The sequence below is a fragment of the Narcine bancroftii genome, chromosome 1 (genome assembly GCF_036971445.1).
Source record: "Narcine bancroftii isolate sNarBan1 chromosome 1, sNarBan1.hap1, whole genome shotgun sequence".
Lineage (NCBI taxonomy): Eukaryota > Metazoa > Chordata > Chondrichthyes > Torpediniformes > Narcinidae > Narcine > Narcine bancroftii.
The window spans coordinates 124,433,638-124,446,859 of record NC_091469.1 but is presented as its reverse complement, the minus strand read 5'-3'; the positions used below and the strand labels follow the sequence as shown (position 1 = coordinate 124,446,859).

Genomic DNA, 13,222 nt, shown 5'->3' with positions numbered 1-13,222 from the left:
ACGTAGCTTTCCAATGCCAAATGAAAAGTATCATATTGGCGTTTAATGGCCCATTACCATCGATTACAGTTTGCGGGTTATCGACTCTAAAGATGAAACCTCCACGCCTATTTGCTAATCTAACCCCGGATTGTAAGCCTATAGCTACAAAGAGTAGGCACAATAGCAAAGAGGACAGGCTCTTTATTAAGGACGAGGTTAAGCGTTTATGAAGGAAAAAATGATCGAACCCAGTACAAGTCCTTGGCGCGTGCAAGTGGTAATGGTCAAAAGTGGCGCGAAACCCAGAATGCTCGTGGACTACAGCCAAACTATAAACAGGTTCACGCAACTAGACGCTTACCCACTGCCTCATATCTCAGACATGGTAAACCAGATTGCACAATACAAAATAAACTCCACAATTGATCTGCAATCAGCTGATCATCAGACGCCTATTCACAAAGATGAAAGGCAGTTTACTGCTTTTGAGGCAGGTGACAAACTTTTCCAGTTTAAAAGAATTCCTTTTGGGGTTACCAACGAGGTATCCGTCTTCCAAAGAAAGATGGATAAACTAGTAGATACTCATAACCTACAAGCCACCGACCCTTATCTGGATAATGTCACTATATGTGGCAAAGACTTAAATGATCAGAACTTACAAAAATTCCTCCAAGTGGCCAAACATCTGCATCTGACCCTTAACGATGACAAGTGTGTATACCGCACTAAACACCTAGCCATACTAGGCTATGTAGTGAGTAAAGGAGAAATCAACCCAGACCCAGAAAGATTTGAGACCACTCTTGGATCTGCCCCCATCGCCGACACAAAAGTCCCTCAAGCGCTGCCTGGGGTTTTTCTCCTATTATGCTCACTGGGTGCCCAACTACGCTGACAAAGCACGGCCACTGTTTAAAACTACTAGTTTTCCCCTGAACGAGGAAGCCCTCCATGCTTTTGAAAACATCAAACAAGATCTAGCCAAAGCGACCATGTCAGCTATTGATGAGGATTTGCCATTTCAAGTGTAATCCGATGTGTCAGATGGGGCCTTAGCTGGTACACTAAACCAAGCTGGTAGACAAGACATTACACGGGCCGGAGTTAAGACATTCCTCTATTGAAAAGGAAGCGTGAGCTATCGTAGGGGCCATTCGCTATTGGAGACACTTTTTAGCCGGAAGGAAATTCACTTTGCTGACTGATCTAAAATCTGTCGCCTACATGTTCAACACTAAGTTGAGGAGCAAGATCAAAAACAATAAGATTATGCGTTGGCGAATTGAACTTTCTACTTATGATTATGACATACTCTATCACCCAGGAAAATTCAGTGACCCTTCAGACGCACTTTTTCGCATGACCTGTGCATGTCTGCAACTAAACCATTTAAAATATCTTCATGATGAATTATGTCACCCGGGGGGGTCACTAGATTTTATCAATATGTGAAATCTCTCAATTTACTATACTCACTGGAAGAGATCAAAAGACTAACTAAAGAATGTCCTGTATGTGCGGAGTGTAAACCATGCTATTACAAACCCTCCGCATCCACGTAGCCATTCAAACGCCTCAGCGTGGATTTTAAAAGACCTCTACCCTCAAACAATAGAAATATCTATTTCTTCAATGTCATTAAATTCTCTCGCTGTTGTTTCTGTTAGTTCTGTTATTAAATTTCTTAATTTGATTTTCAGTATTTTTGGTTATCCTAACTTCATTTACAGTGACAAAGGATCAGCTCCTATGAGTTCGGAACTTTGGCAATCTCTTCTTTACAAGGATATAACTACAAGTCACACTACAGGCTATAACCCTCGGGGTAATGGTCAAGTGGAGCACAGCAATGGTACAATCTGGAAAGCTATCATGCTAGCGCTAAAATCAAGAGGTCTCCCCACCAGCCACTGGCAAGAAGTTCTGCCGGAAGCTTTGAACTCTATCCGTACTTTGCTTTGTACAGCTACCAAGGAAACTCCTCACCAATGTCTTTTTCTTTTCCCTAAAAAAGCCAAAACTGGATCGACTTTGCTGACTTGGTTATCTAAACCCGGAGATGTTTTATTAAGAAAACATGTTAGACCCAGCAAGGCTGACCCGCTCATGGAGCGTGTACAAGTGCTTCATGCTAATCCACAATACATTCATGCTATATTTCCCGATGGTAGACGGGACCCTCCTCATCCCAAGAACCTTTAGAGCAAAAATTCCCCCTTCATGAGAATCTGCTGACCGAAGTCCTTCTGCCAACACCTGCCGACCAAAGTCCTTCAGTTAAAGACAAATCTTCAACATCTGTGCCTTTACGTCGGTCTGAACATATATCAAGGCCGCCACAAAGACTTAGTTATGACCATTTCTAATCTTTGTTGTGGTTTCAGAGAGCACAGTCGTAGCATGTTTACTCAGGCTCGCATCTGGTATATGTTTGCAATCCATTTTTTCCCTCCCTTGTCCTTTGTTTTTGCCATTATTGCATTTTCTTAAAATTAGTCAATTTTAGGGGGGGGTGGTGAATGTGATGATGTAATGGGGAGGGGCATATTGTACTGATTGCTATTGGCTATGGCTATAGAGATACTCCACCCTACTGGTATAACAGATGGAGAACCTTTCCCACTGGCCAGTTTAGAGGTGGCTTTTCGTCTGTTAATAAAAGCCCAGTATTGGAATGATACTTGACTGATCCTTGTCTAAGGCATATCAAAAATATTTGTACTTTGTAAAATCCATATGAACACTGGGTCCTCACAATGCCTTTCATTTACATGAAGTCATTTGGTTTCTTTGCTTTTATCAACTTTTGATGGAGAAATCCAGAATTCCATTATCCGTTTAAACAAACAGCTGTTTAATATAAATATACACAGTCTATTACCATTTTGAATGTGTATTGTTTTTGAAATCATCTGCTATAATTAAATTAGGAGTTTGCACTTTATAATCTTCACCTGCACTTGGTTTTAAAATATCCATTACAGATGCACTCTTGTTTCTGTTGTACGAATTCTTGTAAAGAATGTAGAAAAGTCACGCAGGAATGACAAATGTTAGGGAAGGAGACACTGCCTTGTGTTGACTGAAAGATTTGTTAGCCTTGGAGATAGATAATTAACATTAATATAAAAGGATGTAAAAATATCACACAGGAATGCCAAACACTAAGGGAAGCTTCCTCTGTTTTGTGTGTGATAAAGATTTGATTAGCCCTGCAGATCAATAATTAGCATTAGACAATAAGACTGAAACTAAGGCTCCATAAACACAAAGATGCCTGATGTACCTTAAAAACAAAATCTCAAGACATCACCTTAAATACATAAGGACCAAAATTTAAACGAGATTAACTGTTTGACGTAATTAATTTACATTCCTAAGAAAAAACCACAAAGGCAGATGCTAATGAGAAACAGAAAGAATCCTCCTCAAAACAACCCATTTAAGAAACTTGTGAAAATTGCACCACCAAAAAGGACCATATAAGATGTGCCAAAATACTGTATACTTTGAGTAAGGCTCACTGCACGGAATGAGTGATACTAGGCCATTTCATGCCAGCCCTCCTCCTGGAGACCGACTCCAAGTGTAGAGGGAAAACTTAAAACTTAACTGTTGTAGAGCAGTCCTAAAAAGCCCTTCCACCGTCACATTCATATCAAGTGGTGCTTTGTAGCATCCTAAGGATCTGTTGGGAGGCGGGGCGACAGTGCCATAGCATCATCCGTCATAAATATGCGGTAGAGCAATGATCATCTTCCCTAGCCATAATCCCCACGCAGCTGGAAACACTTTCCCAGAACAGTTCCAGCTGCAGGGGGAATTATGGGTAGGGAAGGCAGTCATTGCTCTGCCGTGCTTTGAGCCAAAGAGAGCAGCCCTGAAGGCTGAAGCGACCCAGTGAGGCTGTCACAGCCTGCACCGGTGACCCGCAACTGTTTCTACTGGCCCCTGCTGCCATGATGACTCACGTTGCCCCTACCTTGATTGGAGGGAAAGGGGTGAGTAGGGAGATGAGTCATGGGCTGCTGGGATCATCAGCCAGCCCTAACCAGCCGCTTGCAGTGGCTGTACATTCAAGCCAGGCGGCGGAGCACTACGCTCCGCCGATTATCCTTCCCCGAGAAGGGTTGGATTTGGCACCTTGGAGGCGGCTATGATGCATTCAGAAAGTTGAGTCACTAAGCATATGGGCGGAGAACCTCTGCCTTTACAGTCAGTCATTTTCCATGCTTGAAAGGGCCTATTGTTTAATCTTCTTTGTCCCCCATGCTCCTGCTAGCGTAATATAGTGGTTCTGCTGTTTGTTTTGTTACAGTGTGGGCTATCACATTACATTGGCACTTTATTGTTGTAGAACATCTGTAAAACTTTTTTGCCAGAAATTTGAATATCTTCCACAAATACTTGGGTAATTTATTAAGTTCAATATGGCTTTAAACTTCTAAAACTATTCATTTATACACATTTTCCCAAATCTGTACCAATGTTAGTGTAGCTCATTATTGGTTGACAATTGGATTTTAAAGACCACTATTTCTTGCGAATTAATACACACACACACTTTTTGTTTTGTATAATACATGGTTCTCAACCTTTTTCCACTTGCATACCACTTTAAGTAACCCCTGTGCCATTGGTGCTCTGTGATTAGTAAGGGATTGTTTAAGGTGGTATGTAGCGAAGGGAAGATTGAGAAATTGTCATTGGCCCATTTCCTTTGGAGTTATGAAACTGTGCATATAACGAGTCAATTGGGTACGATTAAAACAGTGGTTTTCAAATTTTTTCATTCCACCCATATACCACCTTAAGCAATCCCTTGCGAACCATAGCACCTTTGGCATAGGGAATGCTGAGTGGTGCGTGAGTGGAAAGAAAAGGGTTGAGAACCACTGGTATAATATCTTGTGCTGTTTATGAATTAGTCAACAGCCAGGGTGGAATGATTCAAAACATTCCATGCTGATAGCAATACTGTTGCGGACAACAATAAATATCCACAAATTGATTCATCTCTCTCTTCACTCATGCCGTTTTATGTTGTCTATTCACAGCTAGTGGCCGGAAGCGTTGTAATGTCATTTGAGGAAGTGTGCCCGGAGCGAATTGACCTGATTCACAAGAATTACCGCAAGCTATGCAACTTGTTAGTAGATGTGGAGGAGTGGGGACAGGTCGTCATCATCAACATGCTCACTCGCTATGCCCGAACTCAGTTTGTAAGCCCGTGGAATGAGGTGGGTAAAGTGTTGAGAACAAAATAATCTGTTTGATTGTCTCTTGTGTCTGCTGCCTGCAAATTAATTGGTTCCTTGGAAATGCTTGAGAGAGTTATAGAGCATGCATCCTAACACATTAGTTTTTGAAATAATAAATTATTGTATTGAGTTGTTCATGAATATTAATGTGATTACATTGAATTACAGTCACCTTATAATTAACTATTGGTTTCTAATAAGTTTTATACTGAACAAATTATTTCAAAATCACATTACCTGACTCAACATAACATCAGAATCACAATCTGGTCTATTGCCATGAACATGTGTCACAAAATGTGTTGTTTTGAGGCTGCAGTATTGTGCATTACAGGTGCAAAATTGCTATAAATTACATTTACTTAAATAAACTATTTAAAGTTTTTTTAAAAAATGCAAAGAGGAGAGTAAGTGATAGTATCAGTGAGAAGATAGCATGTCCTGGAGGGGTGAGGGTTCTTCATGATAGAGATTGCTTTCTTGAGACATCTCCTCTTAAAAATGTCCTAATAGAGTGAAGACCAATGCCCATGATGCCACTGGCTGAGTTTACAACCAACATTAGCCTTTTCCTGTCCTATGAATTGGCACCTCCATACCAGACAGTGATGCAACCAATCATAATGCACTCCATTGTATGCCTGTAGAAATTTATTAGTCTTTTTGGCGATTTTTCTTCACGACACTGAAAATTTGGAGGAAATGGAATGATTAAATATATCAATTATGCATAAAACAGAGAAGTGCCTTTTTGATTGAATGTTTGCAAAGCAGAGTGAAATGATTGATCTACAGCAATATTATTGGGGAGAAAACTACTTAATAAATACTGATTGTGCAAGTCTGTTACAAACCCAGAGGACTCTAAAACCCAGCAGCAAAAGAAATTCAACAAGACAGTGGTTACTTAAACAAAAGTTGCTTTTAATATTCTTTAAACATAATAACAGGATCAAACTTTAACTTATTACTATTAACCCCCTTCTAATTCTAAGTGCATATGTAGGTAATGTGTATATGTTGAGGAAAATTCACAGTCCAATCATTCACTTCTCACTTCTCCAAGTTCACCGGTATCAGGCAATTCTTATACTGTGTACAGAATTTAACATTTAAGAATCTTCACCAGGCTTTGGTGCTTAAAGTTAAATGGTTACCACTCAGGATGGTTCTTGTTGGTTTCAGAGAGATATTTGTTGCTTGTTGGACACACACAAACTGATTTCCTCCAATCGGTCACTTCAGTGTCTTGCCGAAGAATCTTTCCCCATCGTGCATTTTTCAAATGATAGCCTCTTCTTTCAGGTCATCACAGAGTTCCTCTTTTTTTTCTCCCTTATTTCAGGAGAAACACTCTAGCCAGCCATTTCCTCTTGTAAGGAGTTCAAGGATTTTGTACAGTCTGAACTCAGAACTCACAACCTGTCTTCAAAATAGGGTCTTTCAACAAGCTTGCCATTTTGCAGCCTCAACTGCTACTGTAAAACTGATCTCTCTCTCTCTCTCTCTCTCTCTCTCTCTCTCTCTCTCGCACATTCACACTCTCTCTCATCTTTGAAAGATCTTATCAGTACTTCTGTGCCTGGACTTTATTTCCCATTCACAATAGATCCACATTCTTCATTGCTTTTGCAAAGTCTCCAGTGTCTCAACATCTAGCTTCAGCAAAGCTCTTGCATTTTAAATGAGATCTTTCTGGTACGATATTACTGTAATTTCCAACACCAATTATATCTCACACCACAGAAGTTGCACAAATCAAAATCTGAAATATCAGAAATGTGTTTTAGGTGTGGGATAGAAATAGGAATGTTTTTGCATGCTATCTGGTGGCGTGTGAAGGTGAGTTCTTTCTGGTACGATATTACTGAAATATTAACAAGGAAACAGGGTCTTTCGCAGATGACCCGGAGCTTTATATTCTGGGCAACTATAGTGAAATAAGCAATAAATTAACTAAATTCAAAATTTTATTTGTTAAAATAGCCTTGGCAGTAGCTAAGAAATGCGTTGCAATGACTTGGAAATCCGACTCCCCTCTACATATATTACGATGGACTGCTGAGATGATAGTTGCATACCTATGAAAAAAGTTACATGCAACTTAAAGAACAAATATCACATTTATTTGTTAAGATATTGCAGCCATATTTCGATCATATAGGGGGCTGATTGTAATTATAAATACAATAATAAAAAGGATAATGATAAATGCTGGTAGAGTATGAATGTAGGTGACTTCTCCATATAGAATTTTGGATGATCAACATAAATGTGAGCCCTGACAGTGTGTGGATTAATATTGTGAAAGGGAGGGGGTGTGGAAGGGGTTTTATTCATATTTTGGAGAGTTTTTCTATTTATATTTATGGAAAAAACAAAAATAAAATACTAAATAAAAGCTAACTGCAGTCAACTACCTGGACACAGCATGAAGAAAGCATGTCAGCGCCTCTATTTCCTCAGGAATTTGCGGAGGTTTGGTATGACATTTAAAATCTTGGTAAACATTTGTAGATGTGTCGTAGAAAGTGTGCTGACTAGCAGCATCACAGTCTGGAATGGGGGTACCACTATCCCCCTGAACAGATAGCCCTGCAAAAGACAGTAGACATAGCTCAGTACATCACAGGCAAAACTCTCCCCACCCTTTAGAAAATGTTCCTGAACCTCTGCTGTTGGAGAGCAGCAGCAATCAAGGATCCACACCAACCAAGAATGTTTTCTGTTCTCACTGCTGCCATCAGGAAGGAGCTATTGATGCCACAAGACTCTCACCTCCAGGGTTCAGGGAAATTGCTAACCTTCCATCCATCATCAGTCTCCTAAACAACAACAACCTCCGAGACTCATTATAATGTGCTTTGCACATTATTTATTTTTGAGTATTTATTTTCAGTTTCTTTACATTTCATACTTTGTTTACATTTCTCTCTTTTGCACACATATCTTTGAATCTCAGGGTTGTATGTAATATCGTGTATGCATTCTGACAATAAATTTGCACTTGATCTTTGATAATCATCTTTACCATTTACAACACCAGACACTATAGTGCCATCTGCAGACTTGCTGATCATCTCCTGTACTGTGTTTTCATCTAAATAATTGACAGAGATGACAAAACAGCAATGGGCTCTGCACAGATCCCTGTGGTACACCTCTAGTCACATGCTTCCAGTCTGGAAAAACCAGCTTCCACCATCTCCCTCTCTGCATTCATCTATTAAGCCAATTTTCTGTCCATTCTGCTATCTCACCTTGGATCCCATGTAATCAAACCTTCCAGAGCAGCCAACTATGCAGAACCTTGTTGAATGCTGTGGTGAAACCAGTTTATACCACATCCACATTGCTGCCCTCATCAAACCTTTTGGTCACCTCTTTAAAAAAAAGATCATATCTGTGAGAGATGGCCTCTGATTTAAAAAAACTATGTTGATTAACCTAAATCAGCTGTTATCCCTCGAAGTACATGTATATTTTTTCCAACAAAGTACTCTGGTTACTTACTAACCACAGATGTAAAGCTTACTGGCCTGTATTTCCCAGGTTTTTTCCTGCAGATGTTCTTGAAGCACATTATTTTCCACCTCCAGTCTTCTGATACCTCACCTGGCTTATAAATTTTAGCATGATCATCTGCAATTTCTTCTTCATCTTCCCACAATGTCCTTGGATATATCTGATCAGGCCCAGGATATTTGTCTACCTTCATAAACATCAAATTCTTGGCTGTTTTTAAGACACTACCATTGACTGCCCCAAGATCCCTTGACCTCGTTCTTTCTTCACAGCAAAATTTACTATCTCCTGTGGTTCAGCATCCAGCATATTATCTTCCTCAATTACTGTCACCGACAAAATGATCCCACCACCAGACACATCTTCCCCTCTCCCCCCTTTTCGCCTTCCTTAGGGACCACTTTCTCTGTGGCTCCCTTGTCCACTCATCCCTTCCCACCAATCACCCCCTTGGCACCTTCCCCTGCAGCCGCATGAAGTGCCACACTTGTGCCCACACCTCCCCCCCTCACTAGCTAGGGCCCAAACAGTCCTTCCAAGTGAAGCAACACTTCACTTGCGAATCTGCGAGAGTAGTCTCCTGCATTGTGTGCTCCTTTTTGCCCTTCTCTACATCTGAGAAGACGACGCAGACTGGGAGATCACTAAACACCTTCGCTCTATCTTCATCAATGACAGGGATCTCCCAGTGGCCATCCATTTCAATTCTGTGCCCACTCTTTACCTGACATGTCTGTCCATGTCCTTGTGTACTGTCAAAACAAGGCCACCTGTAAATTAGAAGAGCAACACGTAATATTCTGTCAGGGCACTCTCCAATTGGATGGCATTAACATAGTCTTCTCCAGTTTCTGCTGGACCTCTCTGTGTTTTTCTCCATCCCACTGCTTTGTTTAGCTCTCCATCCCATTTCCTTCCCTCTCCATTCACAGAGCCACCCCCCCCCCCCCCCCCCCAGTTTGCTGGCCTGCCCTCCCTTCCTTGTCCACTTATTACCTTCTGCCAGTGGGCCTAAGCTCCTCTCCCCCCACCATTTTGTTCAGTCATCTGCCGACATTTTACTCATACCTTGATGAATGGCTCAAATCCAAAATGTTGGTTATGTATGTTTACTATATAAAGTACACTGACTTGAGTTTCTGCAGCATTGAGTTTTACTACAATCACAGTATCTGTTTTACTCCTGTTATGAGCCCAGAGGACCCAAAAACCCAGCAGCAATAGATATTCACCAAGACAAATAGTTACTTAAACAAAAGTTGATTTTAATTATCTTTATAAACATAAAAAACAGAATTACACTTTAACTTATCACTATTGACTTACTTAAGCTAACTTAACCCCCTTCTAATTCAAAGCACACATGTATGTAATGTGTATGTAAGTTCAGAAAAGTTCTTTGGTTCACAGTCCAATCTCACTTCTCATTTCCCCATGTTCATTGGTTGCTGGCAATTCTTATACTCTGCACAGAATTTAACATTTATAAATTCACCAGGCTTTGGTGCTTGAAAGGCAAATGGTTCCCGCTCAGGAAGATTCTTGTCGGTTTTCAGAGAGAGATTTGTTGTTCCAGGACATCCACAACTGATGTACTTCCATCAATCACCTCAGTGTCTTGCTGACGAAACTTGCCCCTTCAAGATTCTCCAGATGATAACCTCTTTCTTTCAGGTCATCACAGAGTTCCTTTTTGTTTCCCTTATTCCAAGTGAAACATTAGACAGCCAGTCCTCTCCTCTTGCATGAACCATAAAGGCTTTGACCGAGCTGTCTTCCAAATGTGACTTGCCAGCTTGTCTTCTTGCAGTCCCAGCTGCTTCTGCTGCTGTAACACTGTAGAAACTGATTGAACTTTCTCTCTGTGAGAGAAAGCCTGTTTGACTCTGTCTGCTTGCAAAACCACATGATCCTCTTAGAACAACAAGTTCTCTTCTAGACAATCTGCAGCTCCAATAAGATCTTCCATCTGTTGCCTTATGTAAACAACAATCAATTAGTGAACTCACTTGAGCACTCTTCAAAGCTCTTGCAAAAGCAGTGGAGCCGATATGTCTAGCATTAACATAGCTCCAGTATTTCAAATAAGATCTGTTTTAAAGTTTCAAATAAGATCTGTTTTAAAGTGTTTGTATGTGACCTGCTCTAACAAACCTTTCCCAATTTATCTCCCAAAAACATATCTATATACTCTGTCACATTCCTGTGGTTCTTCACAGTTGACTATTGATTCCTGAGGTGTCCCATTTCTCTGGTTACTCATTTTCCACATTCCTTTTTAGAAATTCTCTTGGGGTTATCCTTTAATTCAACCAGAGTTTTTTTCCTCCTGATTTCCTTTTATAACTTGCTTCTCAATTTCCAAAACTCCTCCAGGTATACACTGGATTCCAGCTGCTTATCACAGCTCATGGCTCTTTTTTAAAAAACTGTTGACAGAATCTGAATTTCCCTGGTTTCCAATCTTCTCTACCCTTGCATGTCTGACTCTTCTCTCTACAACTGGACTCATGTCAACACACTTTTAAAAACATCCTATTTTTTATAATGTTTCTCTTCCTTAAAACAATCTGTTCTGATTGAGCCAGCTGTTGTCCACATTGGGTCCTTGGCCCACTCCATGGCTATGCTGGGTTCTTCCTCAGTTCTGAATTTTAACTCATGGTCCTGCTCGGTCTGCCTCTCCGTAACCATTTTATACCTAATAGAGCAATGGTTGCTGGCCACTAAAGGCTCATTGATGAACACTTCATCCACATCCCCTTCTCATTTTCCAAAGACTCGTAGTGTTGCCCTCTTCCTTGTGGGACCCTTGACGTGTTGCCAAAGGAAACAGATTTGAGTAATTTCAACTCATCTAAACTTTTCTCACTACAACTTTCCCAGTCAATATTTTGAAGGTTAAAATCCCTAACTATGGCGATCTCATCTGACCTACAGTTGACGGTGATCTGATATATTTGCTCCTCAAATTCCTGATGATTATTTGAGGGCCAGGAGTACACTCAGTAAGGTTATCATGCTTTTCGTTTTCCTTGGCTCCATCCATTTAACCTTGCTAGTCGATCTGTGTAATGTCACCTCTGACAATTGCCATGGCATTCTTCTTAACTAATAATGCAACACCCCTCTTCGTTTACCCCACCTCTGTCTTTCCTGAAGCACCTGTACTCTGGGATGTTGAGCTGCCAGTCCTGCCCCTCTCTTAACCAGGTTTCCATAATGGCTACCATATCCTATGCAGTTGGTTCATGTGCTTTACCCAACATACCTCTAGCATTAAAATAGGAGCAATTTAAACCAACCATCCTTCCTCGCTCCATGCCTTCCTCTTGCTCACTAAACTTTCTCTCATCATCCTCCAAACCAACATCTGACCCTAACCCTAACTCTGTCCTGCATAGAATTCTATTCCTCTTCCAATCTAGTTTAAATATACCCTTATGGCACCCTAAACCTAGCCTATGGCACCCTAAACCTACCCTCTTCTTTCTTTCTTTGGCTTGGCTTCGCGGACGAAGATTTATGGAGGGGTAATGTCCACGTCAGCTGCAGGCTCGTTTGTGGCTGACAAGTCCGATGCGGGACAGGCAGACACGGTTGCAGCGGTTACAAGGGAAAATTGGTTGGTTGGGGTTGGGTGTTGGGTTTATCCTCCTTTGTCTTTTGTCAGTGAGGTGGGCTCTGTGGTCTTCTTCAAAGGAGGTTGCTTCCGGCCGAACTGTGAGGCGCCAAGATGCACAGTTTGAGGCGATATCAACCCACTGGTGATGGTCAATGTGGCAGGCACCAAGAGATTTCTTTAGGCAGTCCTTGTACCTCTTCTTTGGTGCACCTCTGTCACAGTGGCCAGTGGAGAGCTCGCCATATAACGTGATCTTGGGAAGGCGATGGTCCTCCATTCTGGAGACGTGACCTACCCGGCGCTGTTGGATCTTCAGCAGCGTGGATTCGATGCTGTCGGCCTCTGCCATCTCGAGTACTTCGATGTTAGGGATGAAGTCGCTCCAATGAATGTTGAGGATGGAGCGGAGACAACGCTGGTGGAAGCGTTCTAGGAGCCGTAGGTGATGCCGGTAGAGGACCTTAACCTATGGCACCCTAAACCTACCCTTTGGCACCTTGAACCTACCTGTCAGGATATTGATCCCTCTCTGGTTGAAGAGCAATCCTTCCCTTGTAAACAGTTCACCTCTCCCCAGAAGAGATCCCAATAATCTAATTAGTTCCTTGCACCAGCTACTCGGCCACAAAATCATCTGGCCATCTTCCTACTTCTGAGTTTGCTAGCACATGACATTGGTAATAATCCAAAGATCACTTCCCTGAAGGCCTTGGGCTCTTTACCAACCGCTTATATTTGTTGTGGGATCTCAGCCTTTGCTCTACTTATTTTCAATAAATAAAAGACAGTCACGTTTTCAGGCCAGAGCCCATCATCAGGAATGTGG

The 13,222-nt window shown here is 41.4% G+C and overlaps 1 protein-coding gene across 3 annotated transcripts in view; it reads left to right on the top strand.

Annotated features, from left to right (window-relative positions):
• Positions 1 to 13,222, top strand: part of ap3b1a (adaptor related protein complex 3 subunit beta 1a) — a 380,897-nt gene that overhangs the window by 131,523 nt on the left and 236,152 nt on the right. For all 3 annotated transcript variants that reach the window (XM_069938172.1, XM_069938181.1, XM_069938185.1), the window contains exon 7: positions 5,043 to 5,225. In XM_069938172.1, coding sequence (XP_069794273.1) covers positions 5,043 to 5,225 — 183 coding nt within the window. The remainder of the gene's footprint in view (positions 1 to 5,042; positions 5,226 to 13,222) is intronic.